Raw genomic sequence first — 22,883 nt, 5'->3', positions numbered from 1 at the left:
ATAGAGAAACATTTACAGCACAAAAAAACACATTTAGATGTTGAAGTAAAAGGGTCAATTCAATTCATCAGTATGAGACAAACACGGCACTCAGTAAAAGCTAGTGTTGCTTCTGCTGATGTTGGGAACTGTTTTCCTACCATATTTCCTTTGTCGACTGCTCTACCTATATACCAGCTTCATAAGGCTGTGTTACAGCCAACCAAGCAAAAATAGCAACACAAATGTCACAAAACATTTAATACAGGTTTAGATATCATGTTTCCTAAAAGCGATCTCAGCTGCTTTCCTATCTGCACAATTTCTATATTTGTCCAGGGCAATTTCCGCATTTATCGCTGAGTTCAGGATATAGATGCTAACATCTTCATAAACCAGCGGACACAGCAGAGGTCCATTTTTTGATCCTTTCTTCATATAAGTCTGGTAAACCTCAGCCATTTCTACCTCCCAGCCTGCCAATTCTCACAGTGTATTCTCATTAACAGACTCTGGGTTGCTGGGGGTGGAACAACATCCTTTTCAACAGGTTCCCACACAGCATGGAAAAATCTAGTATTGATGTTAGCAATATCCAGGTCTAAATACATTACCATTAAAAATGTCCTTATTTTTGAAAGAAAAGCAGTTTTTTTTCAATGAAGATAACATTGAATCAGAAATAAGCTAGCTATTGTTAGCTAGATGTTAGATGTTAGCTAATGGTGTTGAAAGGCTCATTGATGATTAGAAAACCTTTGTGCAGTTATGTTAGCTCATGAATAAAAGTGTGAGTTTTCATGGAAAACATGAAATTGTCTGGGTGACCCCAAACTTTTGAACAGCATTGTAGGTATCTAAAGAATAAAGACTATTGTCTCTACTCTGTTTTTTGAAACATAAAATGATAAAACTGCATTAATGAAGTGAGAATACAAACAGAGTGTTTTTATGGCATTTTTAGCAGGCAAGCAACTAGTTCAGCCAAAATGTTTGCCATTGTGTAAAACAGCATGGACCAGAGCAAGGAAGGTGAAAAGGCCCAAACACACATTGCTATGCAATTTCTTACAGCTGTACCAAATATTTGATCAAATTAGTTTCATTTTTAGAGAATTTTTAAGTTGCATACATACACAGCGTGACAAATATCCAAATATTATATGCTTTTCAGAACATTTATGAGTTATAATATAATTACTGCAAAAGTAAACAGGCATCTTTTCTGTGTAAGGAAACCTTTATGGCTGCATTCATCGTCTTTTTTACGGACACAGTGAATAAACATTTTTTTATTATTTACCTTTGTTTCAGCTACATTTTGGTTCTAAAACACAAAGGAGACTAAAAAATATGGAAGGACAATTATTTATTTATTCAATATGTTACAGGAAAATACTAACAATGTTTTGGGCGGCATGTTAGAATTGCAACTTTAATAAATTGCTGTATGTTTTTATGAGTAGTTTTTGCGGTTTCATACGGTACATTATTCTGATGCGGGAGGCAGTTGTCATGTGCTAGGTCTGCAACACTGTTTGGGTGAGTAGTAAAGGTCAAAGTTAGATCCACATGAATCCAGCACCCAGCAAAACATTGCGTTGCAACAAGATGATCAACATTATACACCTCACTTGTCACAGATTTTAATGTTGGGGCTTATCTGTTAGTACTCAGATGTCGGATATCATCTGAAAAACCTGCCAAGAAGTCTGGAAAGTTGAGTCTGGGACAGTCTGGAATTCAGGGTAAATATGATATTGCCAGATAGAAATATGTAAACACATACTGTGTGTACTGTATGCAGTGGATTTTTCTTGCTCATAGACATATATATTCCTTCTAGATAATATGTGATGTCCATATGTCAAGGTGCTACAGTGTGACACTCTTAGAACTTCAAGGCTAGGTCTATATTGCTCCTAAAACAATCTATCACTTCCCCTTTATTCCCCGGTTAGTCTGTTTTTAGCTCCGTCTCTGGGCCAGCTGCCTGCTGCTATCAAATGAAAGCAAGCTAATCAGATTGTTAGGAGATCCTGTCCTGCTCTGCCCTGAGGGCATCTTAATGACAAATCACACACATTACCACACAAATCAGTAGCCTGCTGGCTTAACCACAGCACAAACCACAGTAACGCTGGCTTTGAGAAACTGCATTGTCTGCTGGATTAGCTCCACCAGGACTGACTTGCAAATGTTGGCAGAAAGTGGAGCCTGTTTTACCTGGCACAATAAAATGTGAAGTCAGTGTAATAGCTGCTGTACATCTTGTGGTTTTAGTAAACCAGCTTTGTCTTGTTTTCACTTAGGGAATTAACTGTTGAATTAAGTAGCAATGGACGAGGGACAAACTTTACACCTCAAACAGAAGAAAAATCTATCTCTGCCTCATTCTCGTTTCTCTCTGATCCACTGCTTTGTAGTCTGCCCATGCTGCAGCAGTAGAGATGCTGATAGGCTGTGATTGCCGCCTGCCTGCTGAGTTCTGCATAAGCTCCAGGGAAGCTGCACCGCCTGAGACTTCCTGGAGCTCAGGAGGGGACTGAGCCTTCAGATCACTTTCTCCCCTTTAAATACAGTCCTCTGTTCACAGTCAGCCAATAAAGACTTAGAGCTATTTATAATTTATAAAGATAATCTACATTTTTTGTATATTTTCCTTCAAAAACATTTTCTACTTTCATTAGATTTCTTGCAAAAGCCTTCTAGCTTAGAACCTGACTGCATAATCTTTTAACAAAGTGTTTCGAATTTGTTTAAAATAACTATTGTTGATGATATTTTAGAGTTTTCTGTGGGTGTTGAATGAAAGCTAGTGGAGGATAATTGAAACGGCAGATAAAGAACTGCTGAAGACTGGGTTCACAGTTAAAGTTAGTTTTAGGTTTTGTATGTAATGTTGTGAAATGTCTGTTGATTCCATTTAGAATTATGAAATGGTAAGTTTGGGGTAAACAGGGGGTTTGTTTGAAGCTGTTTTAGTGAAGTGAAATACTGATTCAGTTAAAATACAAAAATCTAAATTCAGTATCGTTCCTATCAAGCCTGCTGCAGCCTTAGTCTCTCCTGTTTTCACACACAGGAAAATGAGCTGTGTAAATTGCTGACATTGTTTTATGTAAATGGCGTACACACTTGGAAGCTGCATAATTAATGCTGAAGCCCAAGAAGGCATATAAACATGTTTTAGTAGTACTTAATTATTCTTTGGTTTCCCATCAGGTTCAGGAGCAATTCTGTGTCTGCTGTATGTAGCAGAGGAACATGGCTGATTTTGAACTACTTGTTTCTAGGTACACAGATGCTGTATTCCTTGTGAGAGTTATGTAGCAATCAAGACTTTTAAAACTTAGATGCCCTTGTAAGGAGTGCTTCCAAGAAATATTGTGTTGAATTGTACAAGAAAGAGGCATGAAATTGACAATGACTGGTTAGGATTAATATGGTAATCTTTGTAAATGGGCTACGATGTGTTTTTTTTTTTTTCCTTTGTTTCCAACCAAGGCTTATTTTGGCTTAAAACACATAGTAGGTTACACACAAATCCATAATCCTTTTATAGAGCTAAAACACCATTTCTTTACCCTGGTGAAATAAACCTACATTGATGTGTTTTTTGCTTTCAGTGTCAGGATATAATTTACCTTCCATATCTTTAAGAAAGCTTCATCATAATATGATAAATCAGGGCTACAGGAGATATAGTGTGTGAAGAATACATCTATGACAGAACACTGTTATTCATTCACCTTCAGCTCATCTGACATAGATTCTGTTGCTGGCATTCTGGACCCTCAGGAATAGCTGACAGCAAAAGACCCTCTGCATGCTGGATTTCAAATTCCAAACTTGTTCCAGGATCCCGTCTAAGAGTTTGATTAAGGAATAGTCATATTCAGTTACACTCATGCACATAACTGAGTCTAAGTCTTACTCAGCCATAAAAATATCTATCTGTAGATGAATAGTTAAAACTGAGTGAGTATGTGAGCATATGTACTGGGACAGAAGTGTGCTGCAGTCAGACAGTTAAGGGGGAATATTTGGTTAAAGTAATAATTAAGGACTGATAGTCTAAGGCTGGTGTTGTTCCCTGTAGCTGTCTGACAGCCTGACTTGTACTCCAAACCCCACTGCTTCGAACAACTCAGGATGATGTCAGTGTCTGAACTGACAGAGGAACAGAGGAAGGATGGCGAGTAGGGAGCTGTTGTGCTGCAGAGCCACAGACCACAGCCTGAGATGACTGAGGCTAGTTGTAATGGAAGGAAGTGTACCAGGATAGTGGAGCTACTGCTGAGCTTCTATCCAAGAGGTTACACTGCATCTGTGTGGCTTACTGGCCACCACTGCTTCCAACTAAAACACACACACACACACACACACACATATATATGTACACACAAATATAAGAGTATTGGCTCAGGATTTTTGTATTGATGGCTCTAGTAGAAATGCATCAAAAACATGCTTTAGAAGCTCAGTAAATCTGACCATTATTTCAATCAGTATCATATATTTCATCTGTTTGGCCATTAACAGGTTAATATACGTAATCTGTACCTCCTGTTGTGACCAGATGAATGCTAAACACTTGCTGATCTGACTGCTGGCATTGACCTTTATGCTTATACACACTAAATTTGTTTAATCTATTTCTGGCTCTTTTACAGCAGCCTTCCGTTAAGTCCTACCTTTAAATACGTTCTAATGTTTCTTTTTTGAATTTATTTTCATGCGATGTTAATTTCACATTTTGGAACCAGCAGTTTGCAGTACTTGGGAGATACTTTAATATTTAGTTAGATGAATTTATAACAGCGAGCGTATAATTTTGGCTGACCTTTCTATTATTTGGCAATGCAGCATTTTTAAATCATGGTCTCCTTTAAACTCACTGCAGCGCCAATCTCCTCCATATTAATCATGCCCAGTGTCGTCATTTTGGTGGCGCAGCACTGTGAAATTCAACCAAGTCAACCACAGCCTGGCTTATGTTCTATCACATGCTGCTGTCTATTTCTACTACGGTTCAATCACAAAATATAATGCCTTAAGCAGTACTTTAGAAATAATCGGGAGAGGAGATGATGCATGCAGTTCTATTCGCAGCAGGCTGGAGTGGGATAAGGACAGAGCTGTTTTGCACAATGTAGATAGAAATTTAAAATAGAGCTTTGTATGCTGCTGCAGCCAGTGTGTCCCTACGGATGGCACCATTGTCTACTGTAGACTGGAAGGTTATGGCAGTTTCACTGTAGAACTCAGTAGACACCCCAGTACTGGCTTAAAGGAAAATAAGTCAACTGTCAGTGATGGCTGAAGATGTCTCAGGATTTTTACATAACAAAGTCTGTATATTTTAAAGTCTACAGATATGTCTTCCTGTTATCACTTGCTGTTCCAACAGTGATGAGGTTTATGATCGCAACCATGCTGCATATAATCTGTTATTCAAACTAAACCTCTCTTCTCTTCTCTCTCATACATACATGGCATTAGCACTAACTCAGGCCTTTTTTTTCCATTTCCATTTTTCAGTTTGTTCCTTCAGTAAGAATTTAACTGCTTTTTTTTTTTTTTTTACTTCAGTAACTTACTTTGTCAAAAATATATGTAAAGAATGACTGATGAAGTGACTGACTAAGAGATTTCTGTCTGCTCTACGCTCTTCTACTCTCCTCAACCCTCCAGGGAAGTAGAGGAGGAGCTGGAGGTGGTGTGGCAGGCAGCAACAAGAGAGAACCAGCAGATGAGGGAGACTCTTGTGGATTCAAAACTGACCGGGGACCTCGGTGGCAACGTCTCTCCTGGCTGGCTGGTTGAGGCTTCAGACGAGTACACCAAATCTACCCAGCATCAGCATAAACATGGACTGGATTTCTACTGCTGAAAGAATTGAAGCCATAATCGACAGGTGTTCCTGTCCACTCGTACCCGAAAACAGATTAATAAAATCATTGTAAACCTTAAGCATTCTTTGTATCAGACTCAACCCTTTCAACTGTATTAATATCCATCAGATAGCTGAAATCTCTCTGGTGGGAGCCAGCGTTTGTAATAAAGGGAATAGAGGAAGCACCAACATTGCAGTAAAACATAATAAACTAGGGAAAAAAATGGATAAAGTAAAGTAAGAATTACCCATCACTTGTTCAGTTTTGCAGTGTGGCCAAAGATATTGAATAGGCTTACATTATTTGAACAGTGTGCTTTAATTATATGTGTGTTTTAAATTAGTGCCAGGATGCCAAGTACAATACATTTACAAGTATACGGAGAAGTTTGGATAATGTGTCCTGAAGACAATGCTGCCATCTGCTGGGTTTATGTGGTAATGACATTGTTGTAGCAACATCACAGGTACAGAACAAGAGGACGTGAAAAACCTTTCTGCGTGTGAGTGTCTGTCTGTACATGCGTGTGTAAAGGGTCTTTGTTTAAAGTAAGTCATGTCACCGATGCATTTAATGAACCTGCTTATTGCAGGAAATCACACTGACTATGTTTAAACTGATCAAAATAACACTGACTGATTTATCTGTTGCTGGTAGGTTGATGGTACTCCAAAGAATCTCCCTGTTTTAAAAATAAGAAGTCTAGAAAAAAAGGTAAAATAAGTGTTTTATACAATTCATAATTACACACATATTTATACGTGCTTGGTATTGTTTTCAAATTAGTATTACCTTTCATAACTGTTAAATTTCTTTTGGACAAAGCTGATCTAGTTGATAATTGTTTTACACAGTGGTGTAGTGACTGTTGAGCTACTGTGCAAATAATAAAGCAGAATTTTCATAATGATGAGCTTCATTTATTTTCAAGACAATTTACATGATTGATATAACATGTATAACAACTTTAATTGTGCAGAGGCAGAATATTGACACACTGACCGTCAACAGTAACATGTCATGACAGGTTTTTCTGCCTCTTTGATATGACACCGCCTTGCTGGATTAGATTGAAACCACCAGGCAGAGTACTGTGTTTACTGTGTTCACCACAAATCCCTGCTGACGAACAGAGCGAACGACGGTGCTCTGGCTCAGACGTGTGATAGCTGTTAAAAGATGAGGGACACTCCCGATGCCTGTTGTGACGATAGAATGAGTAGCTTGGCAACAGATCAGAGCAGCTGTCTGTTTACACCAGTGGTGTTTAGATGACCAACAAATCAGTCAGTCAAATTACAGCACTGAGCATGACTGCCACAAAGTCGTCAGAAGACACATGATGATCCTCCCTGTGTATCCTATAAATGGTCCACTAACTTTTACCATTAATCCAGTAATGCTGTACTTTATTAATGTGAGATCCAGGCTGATAATGTACTTTATTATCTTGCCAAATCCATGCCATGAATTACATAAATGAAGGCTGTTTTGAGAGCAATAGAAGGTTCTACCCCATGATTAGTATGATGATTATGAATCTGGGAGCATGGATTAAGTGTACGGATTTAAACAGAGCTCTTTTTTTAAATTTATTTATCTCACCTCACCCCTGGGGTGCTCCATAGGAATGAATAGACTTCACTCAGCCATGGAAAAAATTATTAGATCACCCTAGTTTTCTTCAATTTTTTGTTCATTTTAATGCCTGGTACCACTAAAGGTATATTACCTGAAGAATACAATGAACATGAAAAAAAATGTAGCTGATTCCATAATACTTTATGTCCTATTTGACATGCTTGAGCTTAATTGTATTCCCAGGGTATATAAGAGGCCATTTCATGTCATCAGCAGCACTGCACATGCAAAGGCCTAGAGTGGTTTCCTGCTTACATTCAAGCCGTAGCATAAAAGTTTTTTTTTTTTTTGTTTTCATTTTTGTTGTTAGCATTATGTTTGTCCAAAAACAAATGTACCTTTAGTTGGACCAGGCATTAAAATGAACAAGAAATTGAAGAAAACAAGGCTGTTCTAATATTTTTTTCCATGACTGTAGATACTCCTAACTAGCTACCTAACTAACAAATAGATCTGCAAGCAGCGCTGAAAGGGGCCAAGCAGTTCAGCAGGGCACAGTTGCCATGGCAACCTGATCTGATCATGTTAAAAGCGTGCCTATGAGAACTGATGGCAAATTTAATGTTAACTGACCATAGATTTAACTGGATGATATACAAGAGCACGTCCTGCTACGGACAACATGTTACACACTGACCTGAGGATCTGTAGGCTCAAATAATTGCAAGTGAGCAGATTCTTATACTGGCACAGTGAGTGATGGTTTCTGACCTCAGTAAGTAGAGATGGGATGTTCGCGAAGGAATCAGTCATTTGAACAGCTCTTTAAAGTGAACAATGAGAACCGGTTGGCAGTTGCAATCCATTCATATGTGCAGATTGCCCACGCTTTCTTCACATGTCAGGTGTATTCTCCATGAATCAGAGTTGTCCATACTGCCTTCACATGAATGACTAACGACATCTCCAAGTTGAGCAGCTCCATTCAAGTGAACGCAGCTATACATGCAGCTAACTTAGAAGAGGAGGAAAAATTTATTTTCATATTAATGTGAAAGAAAATAAAACATAGATAAACTGACCATGATTCAATGCTGAAACATAACAAAAGGAAAAATTTTCAAATGTGAGTGAATACTTTAATAGCCATTGTAAATATTTACGAGATTGACTTTCTCACACTTTGAGCCTTAATTCTCTCATTCATACACTACCGCTCAAAAGTTTGGGGTCACTTAGAAATGTCCTCACTTTTGAAAGAAAAGCATTTTTTTTCAATGAAGATAACATTAAATGTTTAGACATTGTTAATGTGGTAAATCACTATTATAGCTGGAAACAGCTGATTTTTAATGAAATATCTCCATAGGGATACAGAGGAACATTTCCAGCAACCATCACTCCTGTGTTCTAATGCTACATTATGTTAGCTAATGGTGTTGAAAGGCTAATTGATGATTAGAAAACCCTTGTGCATTTATGTTCGCACATGAATAAAAGTGTGAGTTTTCATGGAAAACAGGAAATTGTCTGGGTGACCCCAAACTTTTGAATGGTAGTGTATGTGCAACTATTGAATTCTCATCCCCAGAGCTTCTGCTTAGCTGCCTATGGCAAGTAATATTCATATGTGGCATAGAAAGCAACAAAGATTCCACATCCCAGGACCCCAGTCTTTAGTCCAGAGACAACATAGAACAATAACAATGTAAGTAAGGACAAAACAAAATTAAATTTTCTTCAGACAAATCCATCCATACAAAAATAAGCAGGTTACACAGCATGGAACCCAATGACTCCTCCAGTTCCACAACTGCTCTACACTAAGTTCTTCTTTGCACCTGCACCACAACTGTGTAGTTGAGACAGAGAAAACACACAGGAACTCATGAAGGGTTACAATTATTGCAGCAAAGACTGATATCAGTTTCCAAGCTAATTAATGCATTTATTAACCTCAGTTCTTGAGAATGTTGTTCTGAAGTGTTAAAGTTAGTCATTTGTTGTCTCCATCCATCCATCCATCCATCCATCCATCCATCCATCCATCCATCCATCCATCCATCCATCCATCCATCCATCCATCCTCCATCCATTTGCAGTAAAAATTATAATTACAGTGTTAAATTTAGAATAACACAAATTCTGACAATTCTTTCCTTATGTTTGAATAAAAGAAAACTTTTCAGCATTTATATTTCAGTGCTGACAGGTTATTTACTGGTGACGTGTAACCAGATAATAATTCAAGACCACAGAGTGGTGGCTACAGATAGAGAGAGGCAGCTGCATCACGACCAAAGAAGCAACATTTTTAAATTCACATTTTTAAATTCATTACTTTATCAGGAACAGGTTTTAACAACAACACCAATAATCCGGAAAAAAAGGCAGATAATCATATGACCCAAGATTAAATGTGAACATGCTACACCACATTTATTGCGTTTATTCTTTTGTTCTGTCCTCATGTGTGTCATCCCACCACCAGTAGCCTCACACAATGAGGAGAAATGATGCGAACTACTATTGTATGATGCACTCAATGCAAGAGAACCTGACAAAGTCCTTGGTGTTGGACATTCACCTCTGGCCCGTGTCTTTAAGACTTGAAGTTCTCAAAGGATCTTTAATAGTGACAAGTTAATTTTCTACCTTTACAAAGTTAAATACCAACAAAAGCTCACCAAGCAGTCATGGGTAACATCCATGTTTACTGATGTATGTCCACCAAAATGCAGTCAACATTTGTTATGTAAATTGGAAGCATAACTGACACAATACATCTTTGTTTCACCATTATTACTATTAAAATGTAGTAAGATGGTGCCTGGACGCAGCGCCTTTGCTCTCCCTAAAGTGGATGTTTCTGTATGTTCTGTTTGTTTATCGATTTAGCATGGGCAGTGCAGTTTTGGGTGCGTTTGCGCAATATTTATTTAATTATATGTTATTTTATCTAATTATTTTCTTACAGATATATGTTTTGCATAGTCTATTTTTTTAATCTTATCTGTTGTTATTGTTTTATCCCAAGAAGGACAGGCATTAAAAATTTCGTTGTACGTATGTCCAATGACAAAGGCATTTGATTTGATTTGATATGTGACATATCCTATTTAGGCCTTAACGGCCCCATCCACATTCCATTATTAGACAATGCCAGTCTCAGTGTGTCACACACGGCAACCAGAGGGTGCAAAACTGAAACCAAAACTACACTGGTTTCAGATTGTCTTTATTGAGCACCAGACACGATGTTTACAATAAGATGGATCTGTTCATAACTGGGGCCGCATAATGGTTCAGTGGTTAGCACCGTCGCCTTGCAGCCAGAAGATCCCTGGTTTGTGTCCCAGCCTGGGTGTCAAGGCGAGGGAGGTGAACCCATGCAGAGAGTACACAGACGAGGAGGCGAGACTGGAACGAAGGAATTAAATCAAGATGGAGTGAGGAGAGGAACTAGGGAGTGCTAAGGAAACTAATGTAACTAAACTAATGGGGAGTGATGGAGAGGGAGCGACGGTACCAGGAACCAACGGTCCAGTCGTCGTCCAGGGTGGTGTTGGTCGGCGGCGGAGAGCAGTTTACGATCTGGCAGGGAGTGGAGAGTGAGACCGGCTTTTATTGCAGAGATGATTGTCAGGTGTGCCGCACCGCAGCTGCCCGGAGTTCTGTGGATGATAATGATTAGGAATGGGTGGCAGCTGTGGAGAACAGCTCCGCCCGGCAACAGAGGGAGAAAGAGAGGGAGAGGAAGAGAGGGAGAGAGAAAAGGAGGTCAGGTGGGGGCTGAGGCATGGATGGAGGAGGGGGTCCTGACACTGGGATCTTTCTGTGTGGGGTTTGCATGTTCTCCCTGTGCATACGTGGGTTTTCTCCAAGTTTTCAGGCTTCCTCCGACAGTCCAAAAACATGCTGAGGTTAATTGATAACTCTAAATTGTCCGTAGGTGTGAGTGTGATTGTTTGTCTCTGTGTAGCCCTGTGATAGACTGGTGACCTGTCCAGGGTGTCCCCTGCCTTCACCCTAGACTCCAGCCCCCTGTGACCCTAATGAGGATTAAGTAACAATACATGTAGGAGCTGAATAATATCAACAAGACAGACCCCACAAGAAAAGCGTTGTAAAAAACGTTGGAAATCAGCTTTTCGTAGCTTACTTATTAGCACTTTCCCACTATCAAGCAAATAACAGTTCATAAAAAGCTTACATGTAGTCTAAATGAATAATTACATGTGGCATGTAATATAAAATCAAATGTGGATTCAAACACTTGTCTTTGTTTCCAATAATAAAGCTTCAGTAAAAGTATGAAAGCATACTATTACCAGTAAGCTTAGTCCAGAAAGTTCTCATAACTGAACATGCATGTATATAAATGCAGAATAATTTCATACTCAAGAAAAAACTCATGAGTTAAATCACATTGCTAACTCTGTGTTAACTTTTGCAGCTTCAGCAGCAGACCGTAGTGAGCGATCACAGGAGGGTTGGTGTGAAACAGTAACTCCATTCCTTTGAATGAGCAGGTGACAAACAAGGCACAGAATCTCTTCTGTTAAATTGTTATGTGCACCTTCAACAGAAGAGAAGGCAATTGGTTAAATTGAACATTTTAGATTTCAGAATCCTGAAAAAGAAGATGCTTACATGGTCTCACATGGTTTTGCCCATAAGAATTTGTGTAGGAAGATTAAATACCAATTCAAACCATAGCATTCTATCACAAGGGGAGCTGAGGAGCAGTGAGGCCTGACGAGCCTTCTGGAAGGCCATCAAGAAGGTGGGTTCTTGGAGATTTGGAGATCAGGATCAGGCAGGCAGCTTGGTGGTTCAGTGTTGGTTGGCTGGTTAACCAACAGGGGGTTAATGGACTGGATCACGCCAGAGCCAGGTCCAGCAGGAGGGATGAATCTAGAACGGCCCACATGGTTTTCCTAAGTTCAGTTTGAGATCAAATTTCTGCCATGTCTGGTTGGTATAAAAGCCAGGGCATGGAGAAAGTTCATTAAATCATTATATATATATATATATATATATATATATATATATATATATATATATATATATATATATATATATATATATATATATATATATATATATATATATATATATATATATATATATATATATATATATATATATATATATACATATATATATATGTATAATGATTTTATGAACTTATATATATACTTATATATATATATTTTATACTTATATATATATATATTTTTTTTTTTTAAACTCAAAAGAACAAATTATTACTCTGTCAAAGAACCTGGTGGAGTTATGTGATGGTCGGCATTGGTTTGTCTGTCTGTCTCTCTGTTCGCAACATTCCTGAAAAACGGACTAATGGATTTGGATGACATTTTCAGGGAGGGTCAGAAATGACACCAAGTGATTAGATTTTGGCAGTGATGCTGCTTAGAGTCTGGATCCACGGATTTTTTTAAAGATTATTGTATCATTGTGGGATAGCGGCATGGCATGACTTTAACTATGACTACAAGTGAATACTACGTCAGCTGCCTGCTGACAATCACATGATTGGAATCCTACTGCAAAAAAAATCATACAATAACTGAGCAGCCTTGGCGGAGTACTGCACTCTCTGAGTGCTTTTCTTGTTTCAATTCTGTTACTTCAAAATGATCACAAACTCAGTTGCGTGTTCATTACATTAAATCTATTTTGGCATTTTCCACAAAGTCAGTCTGCAATTATAAGAGGCAGAGAGAAATATTGGCCTGACAGCCAACAACAACAAATGCATAAAAGAAGGGTGAAGGATATTGTAAAGTCTGATTACTGCCTCATACTGTCTCATCATGATTCTTTACTTTGCTTCATCATTACAGTAAGCCTTGCAAGAGTGAAACCCCCTCATACACAGCTGCCGAGAGCAATGCTGTAACAATAGATCTGTTTTCCAACAAAAGATCCTGTTCTCTACCCTTAGATACGATAATAAAACAGTGACCAGTGAGTAGAGCTGCTTCGTCTGAAATCATCATGATGTTCTGTCGTGAGGCTATGAGATGATGGGTGTGTGTGTAAATGTGTGTTTGCTTATTTTTCTCATTCATACACAATAGGAATCTCCTATTACTTGTCATAGTCTTCACAGTCATACAGTTTTGTAAGGTGTGTCAGAATATTTGCATCCTTTCATCTACGTATAAAGTTCTGATCATATTCAGAAGCTGCTCAAAAGCCTTTTTTTTAAATGTAACTCTACAGTTTGGTTTAAATAACACCCCAGCATTTTGTCATTTAGTCCCATCCCCAAGTGATTTTAAGTGGCTTGGCATTTTTCCACGTTACCGAACATAGGAGGAGCGAAGGGACATTCACCTCTGACAGAGTCAACCTTTGATCTTAATGAAAGTGGCTTGTACAAGGCAGAGTTAAATCCTCCGGCAGTGTCTTCCTGGCCCTCTGCACTGAGGTACCGTTCTGTTTCTTTGCTCTTCTTTACAGAAAAACCTTCTCTCAGGTTACTTTATAAGAGATTGGATCAGTTTTGGTTGTTTGTTGTGTTTTTCAGTGGTAAATCGATTGACATTGCTGTAGTTATGTCACTTTGTTTAGGAGTTGTTAGCTTAATAAGATCAATTGAATTTGAAAATCTATTTGTTAGGTCTCAATAAGTGAAACCGCATGTAAGAAAACCAGCCTAATAACTCCATGTTACCTCTTTAAAGTTACAGACACATTTTATTTTTTATAAAATGGAAATAGTTGTTTAGTGCTGAAATCAGAAGCATTTTATATCTGCATGCTGAGTGTTTAAGGTGAAAATGTGTACATCGTTAAACTTCAGTACCTTGAAAGACAAAGTTTACAAATTTTGCTTTAAAAAGTGCTGTTTCACAAGCAGTCAGAGGCTCAGATTTAACTGTGTGCTAAGTCCTGATGACCTCTACCTGTGTCTACATGGCCTGTTGACCCTCTAGTGATCATTGTCAGAGCTGGGATGAATTCAGAAACTCAACCACTTGTCGGTTGTGTTATCGGTGGTTTTGTGTCGGTTCAGTGCTGGTCTGTGTTGGAGACTTTAACATCACTGAGCAGCTCCTTCAGTGACAGGCTGCTTTACCTACGATGTGTGACGGAACGATGGCACAGGTCCTTCCTTCCTGCTGCTGTCAGGCTGTACAGCCAGCACTGCTCCCAGTAGACTGAAAAACAAACAAAACCATCATACATCTCTTTGGTACAATATCAGTACATTCTGTAAATTCTGAATGTTTTACTCTTTTAAAACCTGGTGCAATATGTATTTTACTACATACATAACAATATATGTTGTTTAATTTCTTCTCTACCTATGTACAATTTTTGCAATATACATGATCTGTGCAATAATAATACTCTATCAGTATTTCTATTCATTAAAAAATCTGTGCAATATCACTCATAAGTGCAATAGTTATTGTTACAGTAGTTATTTTTAGATTATTTCAGTACTTATGTACACTACCATTCAATAGTTTGGGGTCGCCCAGGCAATTTCATGGTTTCCATGAAAACTCACAGTTTTATTCATGTGCTAACATAATTGCACAAGGGTTGTCTAATCATCAATTATCCTTTCAACATGATTAGCTAATCATGTTGAAAAGGATAATTAATAAAGAGCTCTGGGGTGGGCAGTATGAAGCTCCCAAACAACACAATTTCAAATATTCTGTGGCCATCGCTGGTTAGAACATTAATCATCTGGATGGTAGAGAAAGAGAATCAGATTGTGCTGTCAGGGCAGATTACCTTCACTAATAGAAGAGAAGGTGTTTTCCTCAAGAAACACACCAGTTTTTAAAGAGAAAAAACTATGCTTTGTGCTGCTGTTTTTTACCCACCAGGTCTTTGAACATACACCACCATTCAATAGTTTGGGGTCACCCAGGCAATTTCATGTTTTCCATGGAAACTCACACTTTTGTTCATGTGCTAACATAATAGCACAAGGGATTTCTGATCATCAATTAGCCTTTCAACCTAACACATTGTAGCATTAGAACACAGGAGTGATGGTTACTGGAAATGTTCCTCTGTGACCCTATGTAGATATTCCATTAAAAATCAGCCGTTTCCAGCTAGAATAATCATTTACCACATTGACAATGTTTAGACTGTATTTCTGATTCATTTAATGTTATCTTCACTTAAAAAAAAAAAAACTGCTTTTCTTTCTAAAATGAGGACATTTCTAAGTGACCCCAAACTTTTGAACGGTAGTGTACATTTTGGTTTATTCTTTTTTTTTTTTTTTGTTACTACATTTCTTAAACTTTTGCACTATCGTTGCTGCTGTAACATTGCAAATTTCCCTACTGTGGGGCTAATAAAAGGTTATCTTATCTTGTCTTATCTTATCGCATCGTATCTTAACTATCTTAAGTGAGAATATCCTAAAGTCTCTGTGACCTCAGAATACAGTATAACAGGTACTGTAACTGTATTAAAATCTGAACTTTACAAGCTCTTTATAAACTTACTTTACTGTGACAAAGGTTATACCACCCTCATGACAGTGCATTTAATTTGGCTGTGGGAACTTTGACACAGTGTGAAAGAAAGCAAGAGGCAGATATGTGGAGGGCACCTGTAATGCATTGAGTATTTTTTGTGATGTCTGTTTTAACAACTTAGAGGTTTCACTGGTTCTTGCAATTGGTTGATTTCCAGACATATGCAGCTGTTTAAATGATGTCACATGTTACACAGCACAGAGTGACACGTTTACAGCTTACACTCTGGTGTTGTTAAAAGTATCTATGTGCTAAATCAGATGTTTCTACTCTAAACTTCATGTTGGCTGACATTATAGTGACTTTGTATACTTGCTGCCCTCCATACAGGACAAAATGAAGACCGAATATTCTTTGGAGCACAACGGTTCTCGTAAAGTTGCTTTTGTAAGTAAAGAACAAATAACTTCCACCACAATGCTCCTGCTTTTGCTGCCTGACATCTTTTCCTCTTCTATTGTTTCATTGGCATCCTGTGTTTTCGTTGCGGATGTGTTTGATCTACTTTTGGAGACTCTTTTTGGAATATTGGCAAAAAAGCACACTCTCTGTTTCTCACTATTCAACTCTGCCTTTCACTCTGTGTCTGATTCTTCAGGCTGAAAGTAGTGTCCGATGGAGAACTGGATCTGTGGTCTCCAGTCTAGAACCCTATGATGTGGGCAACAGTGAAACAGTTTCCCCTTCCGCGTTTAAAAAATACCATCAGAGCCTGCAGACCCTCAAACCCTTCCGCTGGTCCTCACCACAGTCAGTTCATTGATGACATACTTTGTTTGTTAAGAGGCACTTGTTGCGACTTCTTTCCAGGTAAATTCTAGATCCTTGGATATTTAATGCTTTCCCTTATTCTTTTTGACTAGGTCCCACCCTTTGGACAATGCAGGTTTCTTTTCCTTTACGACCTTCGCCTGGATGACTCCCATGATGTGGGCAATGTTCAGGAACAAACTGGACATGTCCTCTCTCAACTTGTCTCCTTTGGATGCAGCCGACACCAGTGGAGAAAGGTCTGCTGATTCACGTTTCTCTGCTGTCACTGAAAGTAATCGCAGCAAACTTAATTAGATTAGATCAGATTAGATTCAGCTTTATTGTCATTACACATGTACACGTAAAGGTAAGAAAATGCAGTTTGGCATCTAACTAGAGGTGCAATAAGCAGCAAGTGCAAGATTTAAAAAATGTGTAGAGAGATACAGGTAAATGAGACTTGATATATTATAACCATGAAATACAAATGGTTTGTTACAGACATAATTCACCAAATATTGTCATGTAATGCACATATTTACAGATTTAATATGGAATTGGAGGTGCAATGAAAATACTATGCCGATAGACATAGGATATGGATGTATATGAATGGATATAGACATAATATACAGATTACTGGGATGCTATTAATATTCTGTACAGGTGCAATTAATATGCTATACTATTAAACATAAGATATATAAGGATATGTGTGAATGACACTGACGTAATATGAATGATGTAGACATAATAGATATAATATAAGGATATATATGAATTATATAGGCATAATAGATATAATATAAGGATATATATGAATTATATAGGCATAATAGATATAATATAAGGATATATAAGAATAATATAGACATAATATGCAGATTATGGGCAAATTATGCAGATTATGGACATAATTAAAATGAGAGTAAACTGTCAAAATGAAATGATATTATGAATCATGTTGATTGTGGGGACAGTATTCAAATATTGTGTGTGTGTGTGTGTGTGTGTGTGTGTGTGTGTGTGTGTGTGTGTGTGTGTGTGTGTGTGTGTGTGTGTGTGTGTGTGTGTGTGTGTGTGTGTGTGTGTGTGTGTGTGTGTTTTCCAGGCTTCAGAGAATGTGGGAAGAAGAAGTGGCAAAGAAAGGCCCAGAGAAAGCCTCCTTGGTTCGTGCAGTCCTTCGTTTTCAAAGAACCAGGCTGATAATCTCTGTCCTTGTGGGCATCCTTGCCATGGTGGCAGTATTTCTGGGCCCAGTGAGTCTTCTGTGTTTTGTTATATGGTCTACACTTACAAAGGTCATGTACATTAGTGGTACTCAGAGAAAGTAATGTCTCACCAGCTTATCTGAACATGACAGACTGCGTCCAGTTGAACACTGATTATTTTTCATCAAGGGATACAAGTTAAAAAAAAAAAAAAAACAGAAACCACAGGTTTACAGCTAGAGTGGAAAATAAACACCAAAATTCAAAAATACATAGCTGCTCTACGTCAACAACTGATCTGTGGCTTCCCCACAATCCCCGGTGAAAATGTAAACCTCTGCACCACCACCTCCTGCTGTCACTGTGGACTTTGGTGCTATTTTATACTGTCTTATCTGATCAGTGAAAAGTACCTGATTGGTTAAAATCTGCCATCATAAGCTACATCTAAAGCCTGGAAATCTACACTGTAAAACATAACAAAGAAAATGCTAATATTTCTAGTTTATTCAATACAAAGTAATGACAGCATTTTATTTTCAGACTACTTCTGTATTTAAAAAGTTGTTCAAACTTGCACCATTTTGACTTAAAATGAAGAGCTGACTGAATGAACAGCTTAGAGTTCAATAAGCTCATTTAATTAAGTTTATTTGAACCAAAACTTGCATATAAGCACTGTTCCCAGAATGCACTGTTCGATAGTTAAGACTCCACAGACTTTTCATTTTTATAGTTTCAAAAACCAAACAGCTGTGTGTCTTAAATTTAGGTTATGTTGTTTCTCTTTGTGATAATCAAGCCATGAATTCATTTGTGACACTTGCAAGCTTATATGCCATATAGAATGACTTTGACCTCATTAATCAGCCTAAGCACAGTTAAGTCACAATTCTAGTTGTAGCAGTTTATGTGAGACTATTGTCAGAATGCTGTCATTTGTGGCAGAAAATACAAATTGCTGTAAGTTTCCATTATATAATCATTCAAAGCAGCATATCCTTTACTATTTTTGACATGGACATTAACACTCTGAACCTGTGGACTTTTAACATTTCTTAAAAGCACGCGGTGACCCTCACTGCACCAACATTACTGTCTGAGGTTATTTCTATATTGTGTAGTCCAGTTTGATTATTTATGCTGGCAAGTGTTGCAAAGCTCTCTTTGTCTCTGTCTTGTCAGGCTGTTCTGGTCTATGAGATCCTAAACTATATTGAAGACTCAGGAACGTCCACAGTTACCCGTGGTGTTGGTTTGGCCATAGGTCTGTTCACCACAGAGTTCTTCAAAGCTTTCCTAATATCTTTGCTGTGGGCAATGAACCTGCGCACAGCAGTGAGACTGAAAGGAGCCTTCTCTTCAATGGGCTTCCAGAAAGTCATTTCTCTGCGGGTGCACAGCGGCATTTCAATGGGAGAGGTAAAAGAATGGCTTACACGTGAGCAATAATGTTCATGCTTATTTAAAGAAGTGTTTCTGCATTTGCCTAAGAACAGTTTACTGAACAATCTTCATATTTCATCATTTGTAACACACTACCGTTCAAAAGCTTGGGGTCACTTAGAAATGGCCTTATGTTTGAAAGAAAAGCATTTTTTTTTTAATGAAGACAACATGACTCCATGATTCCAGCTGGAAACAAATGATTTTAATGAAATATCTGCATGGGGTACAGAGGCTCATTTCCAGCAACTCCTGTCTTCTAATGCTACATTGTGTTAGCCAATGGTGTTAAAAGGCTAACTGATTATTAGAAAACCTCTTTGCAATTATGTTAGCACATGAATAAAAGTGTGAGTTTTCATGGAAAACATGAAAATGCCTGGGCGACCCCAAACTATTGAATGGTAGTGTATGTTCAAAGACCTGGTAGGTAAAAAACAGCAGCACAAAACATATTTTTTCTCTTTAAATATTGATGTGTTTCTTGGGGAATACACCTTTTCTTTTATTAGTGAAGGTAACCTGCCCTGACAGCACAATCTGGGTCTCTTTTTCTACCATCCAGATGATTAATGTTCTAACCAGCGATGGCCACAGATTATTTGAAGCTGTGTTGTTTGGGAGTTTCATACTGTCCACGCCAGTGCTCTTTATTGTGTGCATCGTCTACGCCTGCTACATTCTGGGCTACACTGCACTGACTGGAGTCTGCACCTACATCGTTTTTGTCCCTGTACAGGTATGTAAGTGTGGTTCATAGATAGACATATTTATGAGAGCAGTGTTTTAGAATTCAACTGAAAATATGACCTTAAATTAGATGTATTTGCTCTTTTGCTACTTGATTTATAACCATTAAAGTCTCCCATAATAATGCTTATGAAAAGGTTTTTTCTGTTTTCAGTTTTTCTTGGCTAAGCTCATTAACAGGTTCAGATGGAAAGCCATGCAGGTCACAGATAGCCGTGTGCGCACCATGAATGAGATTCTCAGTAGCATTAAGCTTATCAAGATGTACGCCTGGGAAGATTCTTTTGAGAAGAAGGTTGCAGGTAAGTTAGACAGCTCGATGCATTTTTCATCTTTCTGTTATATCAGATATCAGGGGTATCATTTATACATTCTCCTTCATGTGATCAACGTGCCCATCATCACACTGCCATAGGAGCTGCAGGTTTTAGCTGAGGCTGCATTCTCCACATCCTCCCTCACACCCCCCCATAGGCTCAGTCTCCCTATAAAGATCCAGCAAGCATCAAAGTCCCATCAGTCTATGCTCTGAGGGTGTGCATCCGTGTGTATTTAGCATTCAGTGTGAGATTTCACTGTGAAAAATTCTATTTGTCAATATCATTCCCAGTTAAAGAAGTCTGAAACATCCAGTCACAGATTTCCATTTTTTCTTGACCTTTGCCCCGCTCACCATTCATTAATATCCACAACAGATTTGCTTTGATGTTTTACAGCCAACTGTGGGCTGACAGCCAGAACATGGTTCTCACCCACCTGTACACGTGATCAACTGAATTAATCTAATGGGAAAATTAGATTTTCCAGTTGATCGTGACTTATAAATAGAAAATTACATGCATGCATGAGTGCATTACTTTTGCTCGTCAACTTTTGGAATGAACTCTCCTGAGCTTTACACAGTGTATTAACCCCTAGAATTTCAGTTGTTAAGAAAAAACAGTGTAGTTTTCAAATTTGTGGTTCCTTTTTTAAAAAAAATTTACCTTCTCTTTTACAGTTTTCTGCAAAATATTCATCAATAATATATCATAAACTATCAAATGCTTGATTGGCTCAGCTAACACATTAATGGTACCTTTTTTATTCCATGTTTTATTTGTTGTTTGCTAACCCTACTCTAATCACAGTGACAGGGTTGCTAATCCATGCTAATGTTAGCTTTTTCTCAGGACTAAAAGCAAGATATTTAGCTAGCTGTTACTGCTGACCAAGAGGACAAACTCACTGATGTAAAAAAATAAAGAAAAAAGCAAAAATAATTTGTCTTATCCTGATAATATGCATAACATGGTGGCATGAGGTAGAGTGAGACATTCAATCAAGGCTGGCAATGTTATAAAAATGAAAAAAAAAAAAACAGAAGAGAGGACATAGCTTTGCTCTCACCATTCTTTTGGAAAACTGAGGAAGTTGATTTCAGCGTTTCATGTGATTCACCGTTTTCTTCTTCTTCTACCAGCTTAAAAGGTTATGGTAACAGGGTTGTTGTGGGACACATGATCCATGCATGACAATTATTATTTAAAATATTCTGATGATTAAAAAAAGTTTCTCACATTTACAAGAGATATCACTGAAAAAAAACAATACGAAAAAAGGAGAAATACATTTCCTTTTAACTGTTTTATTTGAAATTCAATTTGGTCATCAGAGGTGTGGCACAAGAGAAAAATGGCATTTTAGGGTGAACTCCAGACTTATTTGGTATTTTAAAAAATATTTACAAACATTCTTTTCTCCTAGTTTTTTTTTTTTTTTTTTAGATTTGGTCTCAGGACAAGTACATTTCCACAACAACTGCATGTCTTAGAATTTTGTACATGGATTATTTGAAGTTTGATGTGTGGGACGTGAAATGTCCTCCAATTCTGGAATGACTCATAACATAAAGCACTTTTCTATTCTGCAGACTTGAGGAAAATTGAAAAGAAACACATACGGATTGTCAGTTATATCCAGAATATTAATACCAGTATCACCAGCATCATCCCCACCCTCGCCACTGTTCTCACCTTCCTGGTACACACTTTGGTTGGCTTACCGCTCAACACATCTGACGTAAGTACCACAGCAGTACAACTACACTGTGCCAACATGCCCACTCTGACATTATGTCCTCATCTATAATGATCAGGACATAGTGAGAAGTCTGCATTTAGTCTAAAGAGAATAACGAGCTCTGTCCTTTTACAGCATGTATGAGCCTGCCACATGAAATAGGAGCATGTGACTTTGTTTAAGTTTTGTTCCATGTTTTTTTCCTCTGTGCTCACACTAAAGAGCATTATTCTCTGTTATTACCAGGCCTTTACCACTATTGCCATCTTCAACTCCATGAGATTCTGCCTTGCTCTTATGCCTATGTGTGTTAAAGCCCTGGCTGAGGCTGCTGTGTCGATAGCACGATTAAAGGTAAACTCTTCTTTTGTTTAATACTCTACTGGTAATGCTAGTAGTAGTATTCACTACTCAGTTTAGCATACATTAAGTTTCTTCTGTTATTATGTCATTCAGCAATACAACCTGCAAGACTGTGTTGTCTTATCTTTAGTGAAAGGTAAAAATCTCATTATGCACCAGTGCTTGGTGTGTTATGTTGGTGGGGACATACACTACTGTTCTAAAGTTTGGGTCACCCAGACAATTCATGTTTTCCAGGAAAAATCACACTTTTATTTATGTGCTAACATAACTGCACAAGGGTTTTCTAATCA

The 22,883-nt window shown here is 37.9% G+C and overlaps 2 protein-coding genes across 3 annotated transcripts in view; both read left to right on the top strand.

Moving 5' to 3' along the window:
- Positions 1–6,789, top strand: part of cep89 (centrosomal protein 89) — a 61,760-nt gene extending 54,971 nt beyond the window's left edge. Inside the window, exon 18 of one of the 2 annotated variants that reach the window (XM_023262375.3) lies at positions 5,677–6,789. In XM_023262375.3, the coding sequence (XP_023118143.2) occupies positions 5,677–5,875 (199 nt within the window). In that variant the 3' untranslated portion in view covers positions 5,876–6,789. The other variant, XM_023262376.3, reaches the window with a different exon arrangement.
- Positions 6,790–13,848: 7,059 nt separating this feature from the next.
- abcc12 (ATP-binding cassette, sub-family C (CFTR/MRP), member 12) overlaps positions 13,849–22,883 on the top strand; it is a 28,676-nt gene continuing 19,641 nt past the window's right edge. The window contains exons 1-10 of the mRNA XM_055013285.1: positions 13,849–13,920; positions 16,337–16,393; positions 16,605–16,756; positions 16,870–17,016; positions 17,871–18,018; positions 19,156–19,392; positions 19,982–20,155; positions 20,321–20,468; positions 22,079–22,227; positions 22,474–22,581. Coding sequence (XP_054869260.1) covers positions 16,343–16,393; positions 16,605–16,756; positions 16,870–17,016; positions 17,871–18,018; positions 19,156–19,392; positions 19,982–20,155; positions 20,321–20,468; positions 22,079–22,227; positions 22,474–22,581 — 1,314 coding nt within the window. The 5' untranslated portion in view covers positions 13,849–13,920; positions 16,337–16,342. The remainder of the gene's footprint in view (positions 13,921–16,336; positions 16,394–16,604; positions 16,757–16,869; positions 17,017–17,870; positions 18,019–19,155; positions 19,393–19,981; positions 20,156–20,320; positions 20,469–22,078; positions 22,228–22,473; positions 22,582–22,883) is intronic.

This window comes from Amphiprion ocellaris, chromosome 1 (genome assembly GCF_022539595.1).
Source record: "Amphiprion ocellaris isolate individual 3 ecotype Okinawa chromosome 1, ASM2253959v1, whole genome shotgun sequence".
Taxonomy (NCBI): domain Eukaryota; kingdom Metazoa; phylum Chordata; class Actinopteri; family Pomacentridae; genus Amphiprion; species Amphiprion ocellaris.
The sequence above is the reverse complement of the archived record's forward strand: the minus strand, read 5'-3'. Positions and strand labels throughout refer to the sequence as shown.